Here is a 24,358-nt window from a genome sequence, read left to right on the forward strand (position 1 = left end):
AGGAGAAGGAAATCCTATTTCCACCGAGGTAAGGTACATTAAAGAAAAATCTGTTGAGAGGAAATGTTGGTGCCTGTGAAAGCGCAGTGGTCCCAGAAGAGACTGTCTTGAGAATTGCAGTCAAAGCAACTAAGGGGCCACAGGGACACATGCGATGAAAGGTTACTACAGAGAGCGGGCCGCCGAGGGGTGACGTCAGCCGCAATGACGTCACCCCTCCCGTGAAGGTGAAAGAGCCGGACACCACAAGAGCGAGCTCGTGGGCAGCGGGCGCGAGCTCGGGCGGGCGCGGATGCGGCGGGAGCGAGCGTCGTCCGCGCATGCCTGGCGGGCGCCCGAACGATCCGGGCATTTTAAAAACAAACCGAAGCAGCGGAGCGGGCGCTCGGACAGAGCGCGAGAGGAAGGAAGGAAGGAAAGCGGCGTCGCTTTCTGATTGGGGCCGCCTTCCCAATAGGGGAGAAAGAAAGAGGGACTCCCCCCGCTTTTCCCCCCCCCGGCCCTCGTAGAATAATAATATATCATTCAGGCGCGTGTGAAACGATGTTTTGAAGTGCGGAGGCAGGCCGGAGCGGACAGGATCGGATCGGGACCTGGCTGGGGCTGCCGTGCCCGGGAAGATGCATCTCCATCAGGTGCTGACCGGAGCTGTCAACCCCGGGGATAACTGCTACTCGGTCGGGGGCGTCGCTGACATCCCGTTCACGGTGAGTGTCTGTCTGTCTGTCTGTCTGAGGGGGTGGGGTGCAGGGGGATCATTGGCTCCGATGCATTGCGGCTGCAGACCCGACCCCCGGGGGGGCTCGAAGTAATGTCACCCGCAGCCGGACCGGGGGCGAATAAAAGGCGGGAGAGCGTGGTTTCAAATTTTCGCATAAAACCCCCCACCCCCCCACCCCCCCACCCCCGTTCCGGAATCAATGCACCCTCGACTGTCAGCCAGCGACGGTGCAGCAGGCCCTCTGACCGTACCGGGGATCACTGGAGGTGCACTGAAGCTTGAATTAACTTGTGGTTTGCAGCATTGGTACGGCTGGTGCATGCCTGGCCGCTGTTAGCTTTAATTCTCCCTAAAAAAAACAATAAGCAGATCGAAGAAGCGAGAGTGCAATTGCTCAGTTATCTCTCGCACCCCAAAGCTGTCATGATTCTGGTGACAAACCTGGAGCGTCAGCACAAATACACATTTTCCCCGTTCTGTGCTTTGATTCCAACCTTGGTTTTGCAAAAGCATTGTCTAAAATTCTAATGTCTTTGCCGTGGTAGGGCTTGGCTAATGTTGCACTGTTGCTTCTTTTTTTGCTGATTGCTGGCTTGATGGCATTAATAAATCATGGTGCTGAAACTGGCTGTCTGTCGCTGGTGTCCTTCAGAATTTCCAACAGGTTTCCATTAAGTTGCTTGCAATTGGGGTTTTGCGCCCTTGCAAGGGCAGTAGTGCGTGTAGATTCAGATCCATGCTGATGCTTTGGAAACATGCACGATGACTGTTTACAACCAATTGGACGGGAATGCGAGAGAAAATTCGATCGTCCGGTGCAAACCCATCGAAATCGACCTCCCATGACTGTTGCAATTAATAAGTGCGGAACGGAAACGAACCAGCTGCTCAGACTCAATAAAGACCTGTAATCGCTTTGGTTCATTTCCCAGGATTTTGCAATGTAAATTACTGTATACAGTACTTGAAATGCTGAATAATTCCTTCCTAAAATGATGCTGTTATACTGAGGCCATTCGGCCTTTCGTTCCTGCTCCGCCATCCCGCAAGATCCCGTCTGAACTGATTTTAATCTCGCTCAGCATTCCTGCACATTCCCAATAATTTCTCATTCGTTTGTAGAATCTATCCACGTTTGCCTTAAAATGTCTATTTAAAGATTTTTCATCCACCGACTTTTGAGGAGGGGAATTACAAAGACACTCAAAGTATTTTCTCCTCTGCATTAAATAGGCCACCCAAGTCCTAGATTCTTCCACAAGAAAAATATCTTTTCCATGTCCACCTCATCAAGTTCTCTCAGGATCTTCTATATTTTAAATCAGTCACCTCTGACATACTTAAACTTCAGAAGATACAGCCATAGCTTTTTCTTCACAAGGCAAGCCACTCATTCCAGGTATTAGTCCAGTCAACCTTGTCAGAACTGCTTCCAATGCGTTAACATCCTTCTGTGAATATGGTAACTGGCACTGTATGCAGTACTCCAGATGCAGTCACACTAATGCAGTGTATAACTGAAATGTAATCTTCCTACTCTTGCATTCATTGCCCTCTCAATAAAAAAAAACATTTTATTAGGTTTCCGGATTACTTGCTGTATCTGCATAGTACTTTCTGTGATTCATGCGCTAGCTCTGCTCATGTTGAGTTCTAAATTGTTTTTTGCTGGAAAAAAAATGCCACTTCTTATAATTTGTAGCATTTGAATTATGTTGTAGTTTTCTTTCTGATTTTAAGTGTCAGCTCTGTAAAGTTGGCAGCTCTGTTGTATTGAGATCAAGGTTCAAACTTAAGTACATATTTAAGGTTAACATTCCTACACAGTATTGTATATGAACTCCTTTCCTTTCCCACTGACTTCATCCCTCTCCCTGTTAACTGGCTAAGGTAGAAGCAGGCTTGTTGCAGCTTTGGTGCCATGTTTGACCTCAAGAGGAGTTTCTAATCATTTTGCTGTCGCTGAGACTACCTATTTCAAATGGCATTGTCCATTTTAGCAAATCTACTGCTGAAGTCCTCCCTTTGTAACCTCTTGACTTGACAATTTCAATGCATTCCTGGTTGATCTTATGATTTTATTTTACTGTATGTAACTTTGAGGTAATTCCTGTGTCCTAATGTGCATCAAAATCCATTTGCCCAGCATCTTTATTCACTGACCTACATTGACGTCCAGTTAAGCAACATCTTTATTTTAACATTCATTTCATTGTTTTCATGTCTTTTCTCTCTTTCTCCCTATGTGGAATTCTCCAACTCTATATTTCTTTTTCTTTCTTTATACTGCTTCTTTGGCCATTTTTATCTTTCTGTAGTTTCTTGCCAATTTTCTTTTATAATGTCTTTTTTAAGTGCCTTGGATGTTTTGCCACATTCAAGAGCAAATAAGTATAAGTTGTTGATGAAGGGTGTTTTGGAAAATTCATTGAGCTAAGATTTTGTCTGTTAGATCAGCTGAACTATATGGAGAAAAGCACAGGGTTCCCATATATTTGATCTGTCTACAACAGCAGCATCCATCTCCTGTCCAAATAAAATCCAACACACTGAAATAGCATTTGACAAGATTATTCTCAGTCATCAGAAAAAGTCATCTACAGTGCTAGCAGGTGGCACTAGCTTATCCACAGTGTGCTCATTGATGCTCAGTTTTGTCAATTTGAGTTCTGCTAAGGTGTTCTGGCCCCAGACTTCATCATAGCCTTGGTCCAGTGATTTAAATGAGAAGTAGGAGCCATTTTCCTTGACACCAAATCAACTTGACTACAAGGAGTCCTAGAAAAACTGAAATTAACTAGAAAACTTTTCCATTGGCTGGAAACCTGGAACAAAAGAAGAAAGTAGAGATCCATCATCTCAGCCCAGGCATTTCTGTAGAAAATTCTTACAGCAACATGTGTAGGCCTATCTATTATAAATGGCTTCATCAGTTACTTTTTCTCTTTCATTAGTCTGAAGTCGGACTGTTTGCAAATAATAAATGTTAATCTCCATTTGCAATTCATCAGTGCTGCGATACTGTAAGATCTGCAGAACATTTGGTCTTGGCTGATAAGAGCCAAGTAATTATTTATGGAACTCATTGCCACGGAAGTCTAAGGAGGCCAAGTCATTGAATATATTTAAGACTGAGGTAGGTAGGTTCTTGAGTATCAAGGGGATCAAGGCTTACAGGGAGAAAGCGAAAGAATGGGGTTGAGAAACTTATCAGCCATGATTGAATGGTAGAGCAGACTCGATGGGTTGAATAGCCTAATTTCTGCTCCTTAGATTAGATTACATTACAGTGTGGAAACAGGCCCTTCGGCCCAACAAGTCCACACCGACCCGCCGAAGCGAACCCACCCATACCCCTACATTTACCCCTTACCTAACACTACGGGCAATTTAGTACGGCCAATTCACCTGGCCCTGCACATCTTTTGGACTGTGGGAGGAAACCGGAGCACCCGGAGGAAACCCACGCAGACACGGGGAGAACGTGCAAACTCCACACAGTCAGTCGCCTGAGGCGGGAAGTGAACCCGGGTCTCTGGCGCTGTGAGGCAACAGTGCTAACCACTGTGCCACCGTGCCGCCCACCGTGCTCCTGTGTCTTATGGTCTTAATATTTGTTTGACACAAGTGCCAGGCAATAGCCATCTCCACAAAAGACAGCAAAACCAACCCTCTGTTATTCAATAATATTATCATAACACTGTTAACACTGCAGCTACATTAACACTATAGCTAATACAACAGATCAGAAGCTGGGTATTCTGTAGCCAATGATTTACTTCCTGCTTCAAAAATCCTTTCAACTAGCTACAAGCCACATATCAATAATGTGATGGCATTACTTCTGATTTGCCTAGTTGCATGCAACTGCAACATTAAAATGGAATAACATTCAGCTTAAAGTGATCCACTTGATCAGCACCCCATCTGCCAGATTAAACATGCATTCCCTGAAACACCAAAGTTTACTTAATTGTTGTAAATGCACGGCAGAACTGGCAGCATCTGTTGAGAGAGAAACTAAGTTAATATTTGAGATTATTGACTTTCAGTCAAACTTACTGAAGGAAGATCAGGGACTTGAAATGTTAACTCCATTTCTCTCTCCACAAATTCTTCCTGAATATGTCCACTGTTTTTTGTTTTTGTTTCAGACTTAGACTTAGACTTAGAGCAGTTGCTGGATTTTGAATTGTTCCTCATTTTGGTAAAGTTATGATCAGCATCAAAGGTGATTAAAGTGTGTTGTAACAGTGGGATTTCCTCCTATCAATGTTTGTCACAAACTCTTGGCACTAATCATTGGCTCCATGTCTTTCCTTTGTTACTGCGGAGTCTGAACCAAACTATTTGCAGCAATTAACCCAGAGCTGAACTTCTGACTCTATCTTCTGCATCAGCAAAGCAACAACAAGTTTTATTTATATAGCATTTTAAACAAAATTAAAAGCCCAACGCCACTTCAAAGAAGCCATTTTTTTATGCATGACTTTGAAACACCAAGATAGTTGGACAGATGACCAAAAAGCTTAGTTTTAAAAATGGACTATCTTAAACTAGAAAGTTAAGTTGTGGTATAGAGGTTCAGAGCTGGTGGCATGCCTACCAACTCACGGAGTGACTAAACAGGATGTACAAGAGGCTCGTATTAAAGGAACACATATCCCAGGGTTATTGGGCTACAGATGGTAACACTGATAGGGAAGGGCCAAGCTATGACAGGATTTGATCTGATTTTATTTACTATTGTCACATGTACCATGATACAGTGAAAGTTGCCTGGCAAATCATACCTTACATAAGTACATAAGGGTAATAGAACATTTGTTTCTTGGAAGAGAGTATAACCTGGTGGGAAGGGGTCTTTGATTACTTTAGCTGCTTTCCCAAAGCAGGGGGGAGCAAAGACAGAGTCACTGGAAGGGAAGCTGGTTTGTGTGATGGATTTGGCTGTATTCACAAATCTTTGTAATTTCTTGTAGCTTGGGCAGAACAGGTGCCATACCACACTGTGGTGCATCCAGATAGAATGCTTTCTATGTTGCCATCTATAAAAATTGATAAGATTCATTGTGGGCATGCCGAATTTCTTTAGCCTTCTGAGAAAGTGGGACATTGGTGTGTTTTCTTGATGTGAATTTTAAGGTGAATACAGTTTTTAACCAGGAGTCAGTTTAGGTTAACTGGCACAGATGGTTTGGTGCATCGCATTTGGAATGAGTTAGGACATGGCAGTAATGTGTTGGCTGACCTCTAGTTTGTTTGATAGAATGTGGGATCCCAACCTGGAGTGCTTTAGAATAGGCGACAGTGAGGACTGCAGATGCTGGAGATCAGAGACAAGATTAGAGTGGTGCTGGAAAAGCATAGCAGGTCAGGCAGCGTCCGAGGAGCAGGGAAATCGACATTTCGGGCAGGAGCCCTTCATCAGGAATAAGGCCCTTCACCAGGCCTGACCTGCTGTGCTTTAAAATAGTTAAGTCTGGAGTTAACAAAAGCTTGGATGAGAGTTTCCAAAACTGAAGAGCTGTGGCAGGTGCAGAGACAGATGATGTTATGGAGGTGAAAATAAACTATCTTAGTATGTTTCTGAAAGCCCGTATCAGAGTAACACCAAGATTGCGAACAGGCTGGTTGAGACTTGTACAGTTGCCAAGAAGAAGAATAGCATGGAAAGTCAAAAGCGAAGACAATGTTTTCAATCTACCAAATATTGGAAAAAAATTCTGCTTATCCAGTACTGGCTTTTGGATCAGCAATCTGATCATTTAGACACAAAAGGAGGAAAGTGATGATGAGATAAAACTAATATCATTGGTACACGTGGAAACTGACATGTCTTCCATGATTTCTCCAAGTAGCATTGTACAAATGAGAAATAGGAAGTGTCTTGTGCTTGAGTGCAACGGAGGCAACAGTTCAGAAATGGGAAGCAAAGTCATTGATAGCATTTCTTTAGCTAAGAATGGAACCAGGTAAGTACAATTCCATCCAATTGCATGACAGTAGTAAATATGATGGGACAAATATATCAAGGGCTGTAGACAGATTGAGAAGAACCAGAAAGGATAGTCATCCTTTAGCACTTTAATGGAGAATGTAATTCATAGTTTTAAGAACTATTTTGGTTCTGTGGGATGAATGGAAACCTAATGAGATGCATTCAAAAATGGCACTGCTGAAAAGATGGGCATAAATCTGGGAGGCAACAACAAATTCATGGACTTTAGATAAGCAAGGGAGATTGGAGATGTTGCCATAGTTTACAAGGACAGAAGAGTCAAGGGTCTTATTTTGCGGAGAAGCGTGAATACTGCAGATTTGAATTTGTAAAGATTGACCATCATACTTTCACCTGTATCTATGTTTATAGCTTCCCTTCCTCCATCTTGACTCCTCAATTTCTGAAACCAACGTCCACACTCATGTGAAGTTCCTTGGAATATTTTACGACATTGAAAATGATATACAAATGCAAAATTGTTATTTCTGCGGAATACTAAACGTGGACCTAGATTTTAAATATTGAACTGTATGGAGATAGCTGATCTGAGTCAGGCAGATGGGAAACAATTGGTTTCCATGACCTTAATGAAGATAGGAGAAAACTAACTAACTGTTGAAACATGAATGTGGACAATGAAAAATGACATGGTTGCACTCTGTATTCATACTTCCCTATGGTCAAATAATCTGTCAATAGTCATGCTACTTCAGTGAATACTGCTAGTGGGAGAGCAAAAAAAAGGAAGAGACTGTTTAATTTGAATGTATCAGAGTACATTGATGTAAAGTTCAGAAAGTTTTCATTGTGGTGACAATACTAGATCTGGGCATAATTCAAAGTGAAAACCTGCATATTAATATTAAATAATTAACTCCTTTGGGTAATAAATCATGCTATCTGTTCTGAAAATAATTTTGGGCTGTAGGTTTTCTACCATACAGCTTTGATGTATTCCTTGAGAATCTTTTGAGTTTTTTTGTTTTTTTTTCCTGTCTATACTAATTAAAAGATAAGGAGCATCCTTATTGGAGGCAAATTGTGTATCAGAGACTTCTGCTTAAACTCCATAATGTTATAGTGTGAAGTTAGAATTTTACTTTTGCACAAAAGTTTGTGAGTTACTCAATACAATTCATTATTTAAAATGGAACCATGGCATCAGATACTTCAAAACTGTGATACTCCATTCCTTAGTTCATTGTATTTTGCTGGTTTGATTATACTTCTCCAGTTTATTGTTCTGCTGGGCTGCCAAATCCAGTTGCCCAAAAATTATTATTTAATAATTTTAAACATACAGCGATACACAGAAAGTTATCCAATTTTAAATATAGTTTAGCATTACAAATTATGTACTCTACTATGGATGTGATGGTGGCATAGAAGTGATTGCTGTGGTCTAGAAGGTTCAGGTTCAAGTCCCACTGGAGGTGTGATATATGTCCAAACAGATTGTTTTAAAATAGAAACCTCAACTTCATTGTAACTATAAAAGTTTGTCTCTCATCTTTCACAATACTATTTTTAATAATTGTAACAATGTGGTAGTTTGAGTTTCCAGGGTCAAAATTTTAACTTGGAACTGGGTGTAGATTTAGCATGGCAAACTGATTCCAGCCCTCCAAATTCCTCATTTATCTCGAGTGTGTTAGGCTATTTAAGCACCAGCCCCTTGAGATATGTAATTTATCAATTTTTTTTAGCATATATCAGATTGCTATCGAAAGTTGAATAACAATAAAGTCAATCAAGTCACTTGGCATTGACCCAGGTTTCTAAAACAACAAGGGCCTACTCTATCCAGTCAATCATGAACATCATCTGGGGCATGTGTCAGAATCGAGTAGCTGTCCTATAGTCAGACGTAGTAATTCTCAGATGAATCGTGCCAGACTTTTCCAGTACAACCATGTTCTGGTTCTGTCCCACAAGGAGGACAGTCTGATCAGTGCAGCTGCATTGAGTCATGAGGGAGTGTCCCTGGAAGCCTCCGAATTGAATCCGAACCCAATGGAAACAAATTGATGAAATTGGGTCTGTTTTTCTTGGAGAAGAGAAGGATAAGAGGAAACTTTATTCAAAATTGTGAGAGGTCAACATAGGATAGACTGGCAGAATCCGTTTTAGTTTGAAAACGGATAAAGAACAAAAGGGCATAGATTTTGTGAATGCAAAAGAAATAAATGTGATCAGCGAAGAAAATCTTCCTTGCTGTGAGTGGCTGTGATCTGGAATATAGACTGAAAGTATGGTGGAGATACATTATTTCTATTTAAATACTCAAATAAATTTACAAGCAAATGGTAGAGATAACATTTCACATAGAAATGCAAATTCCCCTTTCACCCATCAGTGTTACTGAAATAATGCTGTCCTGCAATCATACAATCAATCAACCCATTCATCAATCTCTAATTGATCCAAACAATTCATGTTCTCAAATTAGGTAAATTAATTTCACTCTGTTATTCATCTGGGAATGTGGGCTTTGCTGGCTGGGCCAGTATTTCTTGACCCAAATTACCCTTGAGGTGGTTGTGAACTGCCACTGCAGTTCAACTACTAGTACTAGGGTGGAGACAGAATCTATGATTCCACTATTGGAACCAGTATCCCACCAAGATGGGGATGCTATCTTGAACTAATTGCCCAAGATTTCCATTTCTCTGACAGTGAAGAAACCACATTTCCAAATCAGATGGTTACTGGCTTGGAGGTGAATTTGCAGGTAGTGGTATTCCTGTGTATTTTCTGCCCTTGTCCTCCTTGTTAGTTGGGGTCATGGGTTTGGAAGGCACTGTCTAAGGGGCTTTAGTGAATTTCTACAGAGGGTCTTGTAGATAGTGCATGCTGCTGTTACAGTGTAGCGGTGCATCCAGGGGAGAATTTGTGAAGCAGGACCTAACCGTTGTCTGGCTCAATTCCATTATTCCATTTTATTTTCAGTTTTCTGACAGCCAACTCCATTTACTTCAACTTGAACATTTTGGATTGTTCACTTTTAATGTTGAACTTAAGTTTGGATATTGTGGAGTGACATAAAATTTGCCTCCTCTCATTGAACAGAAAACCTAGCAACAAAATGTTTAATAAGGTTGACTTAAGTTTTTAAAAAGCCACTGACAATACACTTTAAGTCTCCCTCGCACTACTGGGACCTCTGTTCAAAGTGTTTGTAGATTAGAAAATTTAGGCTGAATTTTATTGATAAAATCATCTCTCCTGATTGGGGGGAGCCAGTATAATAAAACTAGGTTATAATAAACTACAACTGGAAACAGGAGTCTTTTCATGTGCCATCAACTGTACCTACTTGCAGGCATAATGCTAGAGTTTGACTGTAAGGATTCTTGTGGTATAGTGGCAGTCTCCCTGCCTCTCAGCCAGGGGACCTGAGTTCAGTGCCACCAACACCAAAGGTGGGTAATTTCATTTCTGAACAGGTTGATCATAAAATGTAGAGGTTGATTCTGTCATGTGGCCTCTATAGAATTTTGAGAGAAAACATTTAAGGAGAAGTTATATTTTTCAGAGCTTTCTTGATCGTACATCAACATTTCACATGGTTCAACTTACAAATAATATATCCACTCTTAAGTGTTTTAATGCAGTTTGTAAGTTTTATTCCAAGCAAAACAAAAGTATTTAATGATAATTGAATGACCTATTTTAAATTCTCTTCTCTTAATCATGATTTAGTGTATGATTACTTGTTTTTTTTTCGTTGGTGCAGTTAGGGTTAATAGACAGATGGCTTGGAGCAGGAAGGTGTAATCATGGAAACCATGCATCATTAATCTGTACCATGGTTTACAAGCTTTTCAGAATTATATTTGCACTCTTATGGAGAGAAACTAATGGCTGTTTTGTGGTACCTGTTCAGTCAATGTGTTAGGGCAAGGGCAAAGATTATTTTGCATGTCACAGTGAATGCATTGAAAGCAATTAGATGTCATATTTGGAATATAATTTGTGAAAAGAAAATAACTTTATTTTTCATCTCCGTATCAGTTTGTGATTTACAACATTTTTTTTGTATTGTGAATGCTGATATGCTTGGATGTCTATTTATAATGTTCTTACAACTTTAGCTGCTGCTTCCCTCAGCATGTTTGCAGTACTAACACAAAGGATATTGAATGCAGCTTCACCTCCTATGAATAGCTGACCGTGTGGCTAACAAGTTTGCTCTAGCTTAACTACACATTATTGCAGATTATCTGAAGATCTTGTGACATCTAACATTATCTCCTTTACTGCATAATGTTGTGTGCAGCATTTTGTAATGTGTACTGAAGTATTGAAGCATATCGAACTTGGAATCTGTTTTGCATACAAATATGTGTAATGAGATCTAAGCTAATCACTTAATCTTATGCAGTTTGCAGTGATTCCCAACAGACTGTAAAATGTTCTTTGATACAGTATTTTAAAAAATATATTGAAAGAAGGAAATTTTTTTTCTTTTGAATATTACAACAAATATAAAATCAAACAATTCAAACCAGTGTTAAAAAGCAAAGCCACTAATTGCATAAGTAAATAATAACTAAGCTCAAAAAGGGAAATCTTAACAATAACAATAATAACCATAACACAGCTCAGCAAAGCAATAGCCCTCAATCATTGAGCGCACAAGTTAATACATATTCATATGTTCGTAGTTCCTCCCCTCTGGATACCAGATTCATCACATAGAATTGCCATGGCTACATAAAGGCTCTTATTTGTATGGTGGACAAATCTGTACTCAGGTAGATTAAAAAGGGCTCCCATGTCTTATAAAAATTCTCAGTTTTATGGTGCATCATACTCATAAGGAAGTCCAAGGGGATGTGCTCCATGACTAGCTTACTCCAGCCCACCAGCCCCAGGAGATTTTCCAACACCCACCCTAATAGAATGTTCTTTCTTGCACAAAAGTGAGGATACTGAAAAGCCTTTTCTCGTGTGCATCTAATAAAAGTAAATTAAAGCCAAGAAGAGGAGATACCAGTCCATCTCCACCTCTGTCCCCAAGGCCTTCTCTATTTCACCTACCACAACACTCCAGTGTGCCCGCAGTCTGTGGCAGGCCCAAAGACAATGAGTAAGGGTGCCCATGCTCACTTTTTACATTCAGGACACATTGGATGTACTCCCATTTTAAATTTAGCAAGGCAGTCTGGGGCCAAATGGAACCTGTGGAGAATCTTTAATTGCAAGGCGTGGGTCCTGTTGCAAAATGAGATTCTTCTTGCATTTTCCCAGATATCCTCCCAAATTTCAGAAGAGATCTCAACATCCATCTCCCTCTCCCATACCTTACAGAGCCGTTCAGTCTCATTTGAGGGACCCTCTTCCAATAGATGATAAATGTTGCTAAAAAATAATGTACCCTCAGCACTCAATACCCTCTTCTCCATATCGGACCTGTAAGAATCAGTTTGAAGCGTGGTCTCTTTTTGTCTGAAATTTCTAATTTGAAAGAAACGAAAGAGGTCCCTACTGGGCAATTCATATTTCCGAGCCATTTGGTTAAAGGACATCAGTCTGTCCCCTTTGAATAAATCACCCAGGCAAGACATGTCCCTAACTGCCCATAGTTTAAACCCAGAGTCCACCATCCCTGGCTGAAAGCCCAGCATACCATCTATGGGTGTCAAAAATGATGTTTTAGCAATATTACCCTCCCCCTGACGCATTGCCCTCCATGCTTTGACTGTTGTGTTGATGGGCTATGGCAATATTCCTTAACAACTGTTCTCATTTTGATTAAGGACAGCAGGCTAATAAGGGATCGTCTTGCCTGAGATGCTTCGATGCCCAACTAAAGTGAGTGAGGATTCCCCCCCGCCCCCGGCCCAATCATTCCTGTAAGATAGCACTGAGCTTAACCGATTGCTTTTGATATCTGGGAGGCCCACTCCTCCCAGTCTGTAAGAGAACTGCAATTTAGTCAATTTAATTAGGGGCCACTTGTAATATCAGATAAAAGAACTGAACCAGTCATTCAGTCTTCTAGATATTTGCTTAGTAAAAAGCGGAGGAAGCATTTGCATAGGGTACAACAGGCGGGGCACAATGTTCACTTTAATGAGGGCTACCTGACCTAACCAAGAGATTGGAACTGCCTTCCATCTACGAAAGTCCTGCTCAATTCTGTTGAATAAATGAGCAAAAATGGCTTTAAATAGCTGATCAAAAACGGCAATAAAAAAGCTACCTAAGTTGAGAAAGCCCTCCTGCGACCATCTACAGGGGAACAGAGATCCTCCCTCATGATCAGGCACTCTCGGGAGACCACCTATGGGCATGGCCTCTGACTTTGCAAAATTGATCTTACAATCCATTTGGTGGCTTCTCTGGTTATATCAGGAATGGCATTGAGACTGTTGGGTTTGATAAGAAGACAAGAACATCATCTGCGTACAGTGCAATCCTATGTGACTTCGTCCCCACTTCTGGAGCGGTTATATTGGGATCCCTACATATTGTCTCCGGCAGCGGTTCGATCATCAATGTGAAAAGCAAAGGTGACAAGGTACAACCCTGTCGACTACCCCTACAAATACACCATTTGTGAGGACTGCGGCAAGAGGATCACTATACAAAGCGTCCACCCACCTGATGAAGGTCTATCCCTGGCCAAACCGCTTCAATGTATGAAAAAGACTATGGCCACTCGACCCTGTCAAATGCCTTTTCCACATGTAAGGAGATACCAATTCCTGTACTAATCGACATACTTGGATCATGTTAAATAATCTGTTGACATTATCCGTCGATCTGTGACCTTTTATGAACCCCATCTGGCCTCCTTAATGATGGAGGCCAGATGGGGTTCAACGTTCAGGAGTGAAATGGGCCTATAGGAAGCACAGTCTTCCGGGGACTTCCCTTTTTTAAGAATGAGAGGAATGTTCATCTCTCTTAGTCATGGCCTCCTCCCACCAGCTCTATGTGAGTCATTAAACATACTAAGCATCGGCCCTGACAATATACAGTACTTACAAATTCCTTATAGAACTCACTGGGGAGCCTGTCAGGATCCAGCACCTTTCATTTTGGAGCTGCCTCACAGCCTCCTGCACCTCTTGCTCTGGCAGTCGGGCATTGAGGAGAGACTCTGGTTCAGGGATCACTCCCAGAAGGTCCAAATTCTTAAAAAAAGACTCCGTCCTAACCCACCCACTCCCACAGCTTTCCAATTGGTATAATTCAAAGTAAATTTTCAAGAATGCTGCATTAATTCTTTTAGAATCGTAGGTCCAATTTCCAGTGTCCTCTCTGATTGAGGTAATGGCTTGGGCGGCACTCCTTTTCCTAGCAAAGTATGCTACGTACTTGCCTGGTTTATTCCCATGCTCAAACAGCCTTTTTTTTTTAATAACTTTTTTCCATAAAAATATTTATTACGTTTTTTACAAATTACAAAACCAGTACAAAATAGTGTGACAACTTTATAATATAATAATAGTAGAAAACAAACTGCTACTTTAATCCACAAACTACCGAAACACGCAAAAAAACCTCTACAAAAACTACAATTCAATAAATAACCAAGGAGAAAGAAGAAAAATAAATAAACTAAATAAAATTGAACCAAGTTATAGCAAGGTAATTTAAATTATATTCAAATGAATTACTATACTCCAGGCAACTGAAGCTCCCCACTACTGGGAGCAATAGCAAGTAAACCCATATTTGTTCAGGATTCTCCCCCCACCCAGGGGCCCCCAGACAGTCACAACCCTCATGGCTACGCAAAGGCCCTGAACAGTAGAGCCGATAAGTCTACATCAATATAATTCAAAAAGGGCCACCATGTTCTGTAAAACAATTGTTTTCTGGTGCACCATTCTTGTAAGGGAGTCCAGGGGGATGTGTTCCACGACTAATCTACGCCAGCTCGAGAGACCTGGGGGATTCTCGGATACCCAGCTCATAGAATGTTCTTCCTTGCACAGAATGAAAGAATATTAAACAATTTCTTCCCATGCACATCCAAAAGGAGGGACACCAGAGCCAACTTTACATCAGTTCCCAAAACCTCTGCCAAAACACTCTCTATGGCATCGCAATACCTGTGAAGCTTGTGGCATGACCACAAGCAATGAGTAAGAGTACCAACCTCCATTTTACACTTGGAGCACATAGGGGACACTCGTGTCTTAAAATTCACAAGCTGTTCTGGTATCAAGTGAGCCCTATTGAGTACCTTCAGTGGGAGTGGATCCTGGACTTTCAGAAAGCCTTTGATAAAATCCCACATAGGAGGTTAGTGTGCAAAATTCGGGCGCATGGTATTGGGGGCAAAGTACTGACTTGGATCGAAAATTGGTTGGCTGACAGGAAACAAAGAGTAGTGATAAACGGCTCCCTTTCGGAATGGCAGGCTGTGACCAGTGGGGTACCGCAGGGATCAGTGCTGTGACCGCAGCTTTTTACAATATATATTAATGATATAGAAGATGGTACTAATAGTAACATTAGCAAATTTGCTGATAATACAAAGCTGGGTGGCAGGGTGAAATGTGAGGAGGATGTTAGGAGATTACAGGGTGACCTGGACAGGTTAGGTGTGCGGACAGATGCATGGCAGATGCAGTTTAATGTGGATAAATGTATGGTAATCCAGTTTGGTGGCAAGAACAGGAAGGCAGATTACTACCTAAATGGAGTAAAGTTAGGTAAAGGGGCAGTACAAAGAGATCTGAGTGTTCTTGTACACCAGTCAATGAAGGCAAGCATGCAGGTACAGCAGGTAGTAAAGAAAGCTAATAGCATGTTGGCCTTCGTTACAAGAGGGATTGAGTATAGAAGCAAAGAGGTTCTTCTGCAGCTATACAGGGCCCTGGTGAGACCACACCTGGAGGATTGTGTGCAGTTCTGGTCTCCAAGTTTGAGGAAAGACATTCTGGCAATTGAGGGAGTGCAGCGTAGGTTTACGAGGTCAATTCCTGGAATGGCGGGACTATCTTATGTTGAAAGATTGGAGCGACTGGGCTTGCATACCCTTGAGTTTAGAAGACTGAGAGGAGATCTGATTGAGACGTATAAGATTATTAAAGGATTGGACACTCTGGAGGCAGGAAACATGTTTCCGCTGATGGGTGAGTCCCAATCCAGAGGACACCGCTTAAAAATAAGGGGTAGGCCATTTAGGACAGAGATGAAGAGAAACTTCTTCACCCAGAGAGTGGTGGGTGTGTGGTGGGTGTGCCCCAGAAGGCAGTGGAGGCCCAGTCTCTGGATTAGTTTAAGAAAGTGTTGGATAGAGCTCTCAAGGATAGTGGGATCAAGGGTTATGGAGATAAGGCAGCAACAGGATAGTGATTGAGGATGATCAGCCATGATCATAATGAATGGTGGTGCAGGCTCAAAGGGCAGAATGGCCTACTCCTGCACTTATTGTCTATTGTTGGTAGACCTACGACTCTTAATAAAACCTATCTGTTCCGCCTTTACAATAAAAGGCAATACCCTCTCCAACCTTAACGCCAGCATTTTCAACAGGATTTTAAAATCCATATGGTATGGATTTGGGTCTGTACATTACAATCCTCTGGGGCTTTTCCTTTCTTAAGAATAAGAGAAATATTTGCTTTTCTCAAAGAAGATGGGAGGCAGCCCTGACTGAATGAGTAATTGTACATATCCAAAAGTGGCCCAGCCAGTTTGTCTATAAACTCCTTATAAAACTCACTTTGAAATCCGCCTGGTCCGGGTGGTTACCACTCTGGAGCAGCTTCACCTTCTCCTGTACTTCCTGAATTGTCGGGGGGGGGAGGGGAGCATTCAGAAAGGACTACTGCTCTAAGGTTACACCGGAAGGTTCAAGATCTTAAAAAAGGATTCCATCTTCATCACTCTATCCTCTCAGCCCTCAGACGGCTCAAAATAAAACTTTCAAAATGCTGTATTAATCTTTTTAGCATTGCAAGAGTACCAGCACTCTCTCTGATGGATGTAATAGATTGGGAGGCATTCTTCTTTCTGGCCAAGTGAACTAGATTTTGTATTTACAAATGAGAGGGACCGCATTGTTGAAGAGGAGAGTGTGAAATGGACTGGTAAGCTAGAGGAGATGCTTGTTAGGAAGGAAGATGTGTTGGACATTTTGAATAACTTGAGGATAGACAAGTCCCCTGGGCCTGACGGGATATATCCTAGGATTATGTGGGAAGCAAGAGAGGAAATTGCAGAGCCGTTGGCAATGATCTTTTCGTCTTCACTGTCAACAGGGTGGTACCAGGGGACTGGAGAGTGGCGAATGTTGTGCCCCTGTTCAAAAAAGGGAATAGGGATAACCCCGGGAATTACAGGCCAGTTAGTCTTACTTCGGTGGTAGGCAAAGTAATGGAAAGGGTACTGAGGGATAGGATTTATGAGTATCTGGAAAGACACTGCTTGATTAGGGACAGCCAGCACGGATTTTTAGATTACTTTAGATTACTTTTAGATTACTTTTGTGAAGGGTAGGTCTTGCCTTACAAGTCTTATTGAATTCTTTGAGGAGGTGACCAAGCATGTGGATGAAGGTAGAGCAGTGGATGTAGTATACATGGATTTTAGTAAGGCATTTGATAAGGTTCCCCATGGTAGGCTTATGTGGAAAGTCAGGAGGCATGGGATAGAGGGAAATTTGGCCAGTTGGATAGAAAATTGGCTAACCGGTCGAAGTCAGAGAGTGGTGGTAGATGGTAAATATTCAGCCTGGAGCCCAGTTACAAGTGGAGTTCCGCAGGGATCAGTTCTGGGTCCTTTGCTGTTTGTAATTTTTATTAATGACTTGGAAGAGGGAGTCGAAGGGTGGGTCAGTAAATTTGCAGATGATACGAAGATTGGTGGAGTTGTGGATAGTGAGGAGGGCTGTTGTCGGCTGCAAAGGGACTTGGATATGATGCAGAGCTGGGCTGAGGAGTGGCAGATGGAGTTCAATCCTGCCAAGTGTGAGGTTGTCCATTTTGGAAGGACAAATAAGAAGGCGGAATACAGGGTTAACGGTAGGGTTCTTAGTAAGGTGGAGGAGCAGAGGGATCTTGGGGTCTATGTTCATAGATCTTTGAAAGTTGCCACTCAGGTGGATAGAGCTTGTAAGAAGGCCTATGGTGTATTAGCGTTCATTAGCAGAGGGATTGAATTCAAGAGTCGTGAAGTGATGTTACAGCTGTACAGGACTTTGGTTAGGCCACATTTGGAGTACTGTGTGCAGTTCTGGTCACCTCACTTTAGGAAAGATGTGGAAGCTTTGGAGAGGGTGCAGAGAAGATTTACCAGGATGTTGCCTGGAATGGAGAATAGGTCGTACGAGGATAGGTTGAGCGTGCTAGGCCTTTTCTCATTGGAACGGAGAAGGATGAGAGGTGACTTGATAGAGGTGTATAAGATGATCAGGGGAATAGATAGAGTAGACAATCAGAAACTTTTTCCCCGGGTACAACAGAGTGTTACAAGGGGACATAAATTTAAGGTGAAGGGTGGAAGGTATAGGGGAGATGTCAGGGGTAGGTTCTTTACCCAGAGAGTGGTGGGGGCATGGAATGCGCTTCCTGTGGGAGTGGCAGAGTCAGAATCATTGGCGAACTTTAAGTGGCAATTGGATAGGTACATGGATGGGTGCTTAAGCTAGGATAAATGTTCGGCACAACATCGTGGGCCGAAGGGCCTGTTCTGTGCTGTATTGTTCTATGTTCTATGTTCTATTAGATATCTACCCAGTTTATCACCATTTTTAAATAATCTCTGTTTCACAAAAGAGGTTTCCCTCTTTGCCATTTGGGTGAGTGCAGCATTTACAATATTCCTCTCCATGTATTAAAACATTAAGGATTATGCATCACCCGCACTCATCCTTAATTTGGCCTAGCATTTGAAACAGGAGATTCTTCCGAATGAGAATAGAAACTCCTCTACTTTTCGAATTAATGGATGAGAAAAACACCTGGCCGAATCCTCCCTGTTGCAACTTCAAATGCTCCTTATTAGTTAAGTGCATTTCTTATAACAAGGCTACATTGAACTACTCTTTTCTAAGGCTTGGCAGTATCTTTTTTTTTCTCTTAATTGGTGAATGAATCCCTTTAACATTCCAGGTGCACCATTTAAACGAATGGCTAGCCATGATCGTCTGAAACAGTCCTTGACCGCGCCCCCGGGAAGAAGAACCCCACTCATAGCGCTCTGAGTGAAAACCATAAATAGCTCGTATAAGTTTAAAAATGCAACTTCCGAAACTACTAAATCAAACCTTCTCACAGCTATTTCTACAACATACCAGAAGCATAAATGAAAGGAGACTTTCCCACTTGTCAGCAGGTGGTGCTCTTACCACCCATTAGCCCCACCATGACTCCTTCTCGCTGAAACCATACCCCCACCCTAGATAACGCAAAGTAAGAGAAAAATACCAACATCTTATAACAAGAAAGTTAAATGTGGGCATTCAATCTGTCCCCTCCATACTGTAATTCTAGGCACTCCTGGTAGAACAAAAAAAAAGATCTCTCCCCGCTTTCCCCCCATCCCAAACCAGAAAAGAAGGACAAAAGGAAATTAAAAAAGAAAACCCAGAGAAACAATATACGATGAGAAGGGAGAGGAGACAGAAAAAAGGGAAATAATTATGACCCCAACATATATTTTTTAAAAACCGAGAACACTCCCCAACAACCAGGTAAACCAGGCAAATTACAGACAAAAAACAAAATAAAATAATGTCCATATAATTCAAGTCAGTCTATTTTAAAGCATCCAAGAAGTCCTTTCCCTTTTCCGATGAATCAAAGTTGAACACAGACCCACCAGGGCTGAAACGCAGTATCGCCGGATATCTAACGGAATACTGGATATTCAAGTCCCTCAGCTGCCTTTTTACCCCATCAAAGGCCTTGTTCTTAGGAATCATGACCAGAGAGAAGTCCTGGGAAAGCATAATTCATGATCCTTTGTATATCAGAGCTTGAGGATCCTTTTCCAGTGCTTTAGAAGCTTCCAGCATCATTTGTTTGTGTCTATAATGCTGGAGCTGCACTAGGACTGGGCAGGGTGCTGGTCTGATCCGGGCCTGTGCACTGCAACTCGGTCAGCCCATTTGACCCACACTCTGCCTACCTCGACTTCCAGCCTCATAAGCCATGGGAGCCATTGCTTCAAAAAGCTGATGAGCTGGCCTTCTTCATCCCGTTCGGAAAGCCCCAGCGAGGCCGTCGACCTGCTCCTCCAAGGCCCGCACTCGCCGTTCCAGGGCCTGAACCTGACCCGCCGAGGATTCCACTGTGCTCCGTTGCTCTGCCTCCACAACACTCTGTCCGAGGCGCTGGATCTCCTGGTCATGCTTCTGCAGCATAACCGAGATCAATTCAAGCCTGGCCTGGGTCTCCTCCATCAACGAATTGATCTTCTCTCAAAGTTTCACTGCCTCATGCTCCCTTCTCCTTAGTTATTTTCTTAACTGTTCCAAGCTGGTACTAAATAGTTGTAAGGGTCGAGAATTGGTTTTTACCAACAAATTAAGCAGTAAAAGGAGGATGAGTACCTCACTTGTGCACAGCTCAGCAAAGCAGACCTACTGGATCGCCACTATCTTGAATCCCCCCACTTTGACTTGCAAATGTAAGCTCCCTCTTGGCTGTCCGTGTGAGCATGGAGTTCAGCGTAGATCGAAGCACTGTGATCCTCTGCAGTTTAACCAGTGAGGGCCTGACAAAGTTTGCCTTTTCAGCTACTTTCAGACATGTCTCGAGCAAGCGTTGCTGCTCACCCGTCTGTCGCTTCTTACTGGCTGAATAGGAAATAACCAACCTCCTAGCATAGGTTTTAGCTGTTCCCCAAAGAATGGGTGGACCACTGGCCAAGACTGAATTAATATCTAAAAAAGCCCTGAAACAATTCAATAAACTTGCTATCCTGGAGGATGAAAGGATCCAGTCACCAGTGCCTCGAGCCTACCACAGTATCCTTACTCTTAACCATTAAATACACTAGGGCGTGATTGTACATGACTCCACCAAGCCCAGATGTGCTGCAGGGGTCAGAAAAAGATCAACCCTGGTATGGCATTTATGTGGGTTCAAAAAGAACATGAAGTCCCTGCCAGTAGGGTGAAGTGCCTCCAAACATTCACCAACCCCAGTTCAGCACACAGATCCCTTAATTGTTTAGATCACAGAGCGGATATCGGTGGGCCTATGGACAATCTGTCTATCGTAGGGTCTGTGAGACAACTGAGATTCCCTCCTACAATAATATGTTGAGATGCAAGGTTAACCAGTCTAGAAAGTGTTTCTGTCAAGAATTGAGGGTGGGCCAGGGGACAGTAAACATTTAAGATCCCATATTCTTCCCCATTTATCAAAGCTTTAAGGATTTCAAATCTCCCGTGTGTGTCTGTAATGCACCGTAACAACTTAAATGGGAGATTCTTTATAACTAAAGTGGTCACCCCTCTACTATTCCTATTGAAAGATGAAAAATATACCCCGTCATACCCGTTGTGTTGCAGCATCAAATGGTCTGCATCATCCAAGTGTGTTTCTTGTAATAAGGCAACATTCACCCTCTCCCGTTTAAGGCTGGAAAGTACTCCTGACAGGTGAATGACTCCCCTTAATAATCCAGATACACCACTTTAACACATCATTAGCCATAACCTTCTCTCGCACCATTTAGACTCCAGAGAGGAAGAACCCGAACTATATATCGCTGAGCTTTAATGCAAAAGAATGCACAAAACCCAAAACTACACAGACTAAAATAACTATAGCCAACAAATCTACAAAACTGACAAAAACTATGTACAGCAAAAACAGAAAAACAAAAAATCGCCAAAGGCACTGATTGAAGGAATTTAACCCCCCACCTTTCAAACGGGGTACCTATACATCCCACAATCCTACTAACCATTCCAACCCCCTCTCAACCCCTACCAGCTAGGGTTGCACCACATACACCAACTACCCGGTAGAGGAACAAAAACACCAAGAGCAAGGTTAGTACTATAGACAAGTAAACTAAAAATAAATATGTCACCCACCCCTTAACGTAACGTAGAAATCAAAGATAAATACTCTATCCATCCTGGACATCATTTCACGCAACTTATTACCAGAAAGAAGACTCCACCAAGTCCTTTTCAAGAGAAGCAAACCCGAACAGCTCTGTCCTCTAGCCTATTCGGCCGTTCAACTTAAGTCAATGTGTCCACAAAGTTCTTCGCTTTCTCTGGCAAATCAAACAAATGTATGGATCCGTTATGATTGAGCCGAAGCACCACTGGGTATCTCGGAGAATTCTGGATCCCAAGTTCTCTCAATTTTCCAATCTCCTCTTGACGCCATCGTAGGACTTCCTTTTCCAAACCACTGCTGCCAAGAAGTCCTGAAAAAACATGACCCTTGAGTCACCACATACCAATGCCCTATAATCCTTCCCCTGGGCTTTAGGGCTTCCATGACCTTCTGCTTGTCTTTATCATGATAGAATGTTACCAGGACAGGGCGTGGGTGCTGAACCACACCTGGCTTTCATGCCACGATCTGGTGGACTTTCAATTGTTATCCTTCCCTTCTCAACCTCCAAACCAAGGAATTCCAGGAACCACTTCTTGAAGAACTCCATTGGCCACTCATCTTCTGTCCTATCCAGTATGCCAACAATGTGTAGTTTCTTTCTTCTGCCCCGTTTTTGAGATCGTCTACCAGATCCAACAGACGACGGACTTGTGTTTCCAGGGCTTCAATCTGGCTCTTAGAGTCTTTCTCTGCCTCTACCCCTGCAGCCTGGTGCTGGAGCTTTTTCCCCAAGTCTTGCAGCATAGCAGATACAGGAGCCAGTTTTTCTTTGTTTTTTTTCCCCCTGGATCTACTTATTCAGGACCTCACAAGATTTGGCCAGCCCCTAACCAGGATCTGGTGAGTAAGCAAGCCCACTGCTTCAGCCGGCTGGGCCATGGCCCCGGCCCCGGGTGAGCTTCCTCCTTTTTTTGGCATTCTCCAGCTGCAAGGACAAAGGTAAGGCAACATTTTTGGGTTTCTAGTTCCTTCCAGCTCACAGTAAAGTGCTTGGGATGGGTTCTACTTCTGTTGGGTTGGAGTTGCCGCGCAGAACCCAATAAACTCGAGCCTAACAGGGTGCCTCCATCTTGGATCCTCCCGATACTGTATTTTTAACAATTCTAAGACCAAATTAAATTGAGAATTTTTTAAATACCCTCTTTTCAAGCTGCATTTGTTCTCCTCTGTCTGAAGTATCCATTTCCCTAGGATTAACCTCAAGAACAGAAATAGCTACTGCTGCCTTTTCTCTATTATCACCCAACTTAAATCTCTGCACACTTCTTTGTTAGCAGGTGGTGACTGTCTCTTAGCCAACTCCTTCCATTTCTGCTTATTTCATTCCACTCACCTGTCCAGTTTTAGCTATGGATCTCCACGCATAGCTTCTCACATCACTGCATTGGAAGTCCTATGGGGATCTATTCTTGGTTCCTACAAGTTACCTTTCTGTGACTTTGTGCAGACAAGCAGCAGGCAAGCATTGGCAAGGAGAAAGAAGTAAAAGGATATACTTATGGAATTACATAAGAATTCCTGGGAGAAGGCTCAGTTCGAACATAAATGCTGGTGTAAACCAGCTTGGCATAAATGGCTTATGTCTATGCTGCAGACCTGTTCTAATTCTCTAGACCATAAGACCGAAGGAACAGAAATTAGGCCATTCAGCCCATCGAGTCTGCTCCACCACTCTATCCTGGTTGATAAGTTTCTCAACCCCATTCTCTCGCTTTCTCCCCATAACCCTTGATCTTCTTGATACTCAAGAACCTATCTATCTCAGTCTTAAATGTAGTCAAAACCTCCACAGCCTTCTGTGGCAATGAATTCCATAGATTCGCCACTCTCTGGCTGAAGAAGTTTCTCCATAGCGCCATTCTAAAATATCTTCCCTTTTCTCTAAGGCTATGTCCTCTGATCCTAGTCTCTCCTACCAATGGAAACAATTTCCCAATATCTACTCTGTCCAGGCCATTCAGTATTCTGTATGTTTCAATTAGATCCCCCCCCCCAACCATCCTTCTAAACTCCATCACTTATAAACTTAGAGTGCTCAAATGTTCCTCGTATGTTAAGCTTTTCATTCCTGGGGCCGTTCTTGTGAACCTTCTCTGAACGTGCTCCAGGGCCAGTACATCCTTCCTGAGCTATGGTGCCCAAAACTTGCATAAAGGTTTAGTTATACCATAGAGTCATAGAGAACCAGTCATACAAAAAGGCCCTTCAACCCAAGTTATCAACATAGATAATGTAATGATATTAACACAAATTAAAGTTGTGAAAAATCAGGTAGAAAAATGCAACATCATTGAGAGATGGTTGTATAGCGATAATATCACTGAACTAACAACCCAGAGGCCTTGGCTAATTTTCTGGGTATATATGTTCAAATCCCATCATGGAACTAGTGGAATTTGAATTTGAAATAAAAGCTGAAATATAAAACTAGTCTCATTAATGTCAACTATCATTGCTATAAAATCCGATCTGATTCATTAATAGCCTTAAGGCAAGGAATTCTGTCGCCGTTACCTGGCCTAGTCTATATGTGACTCCTGATCTCCAATACTGTGATTGACTTTTAATTGAAATGGC

The 24,358-nt window shown here is 42.4% G+C and overlaps 1 protein-coding gene across 5 annotated transcripts in view; it reads left to right on the plus strand.

The window, feature by feature from the left end:
• The first annotated feature begins 336 nt into the window (after positions 1-336).
• dmxl2 (Dmx-like 2) overlaps positions 337-24,358 on the plus strand; it is a 143,211-nt gene continuing 119,189 nt past the window's right edge. For 2 of the 5 annotated variants that reach the window (XM_087981187.1, XM_087981188.1), the window contains exon 1: positions 344-707. In XM_087981187.1, the coding sequence (XP_087837313.1) occupies positions 621-707 (87 nt within the window). In that variant the 5' untranslated portion in view covers positions 344-620. Of the gene's footprint in view, positions 708-24,358 lie in introns of all 5 variants that reach the window. The other 3 variants (XM_043677359.2, XM_043677360.2, XM_087981189.1) reach the window with 2 other exon arrangements.

The sequence above is a fragment of the Chiloscyllium plagiosum genome, unplaced genomic scaffold (assembly GCF_037043375.1).
Source record: "Chiloscyllium plagiosum isolate Xiang-an unplaced genomic scaffold, Cpla_swu_hap1 HiC_scaffold_39, whole genome shotgun sequence".
In the NCBI taxonomy this organism is placed as follows: Eukaryota; Metazoa; Chordata; class Chondrichthyes; order Orectolobiformes; family Hemiscylliidae; genus Chiloscyllium; species Chiloscyllium plagiosum.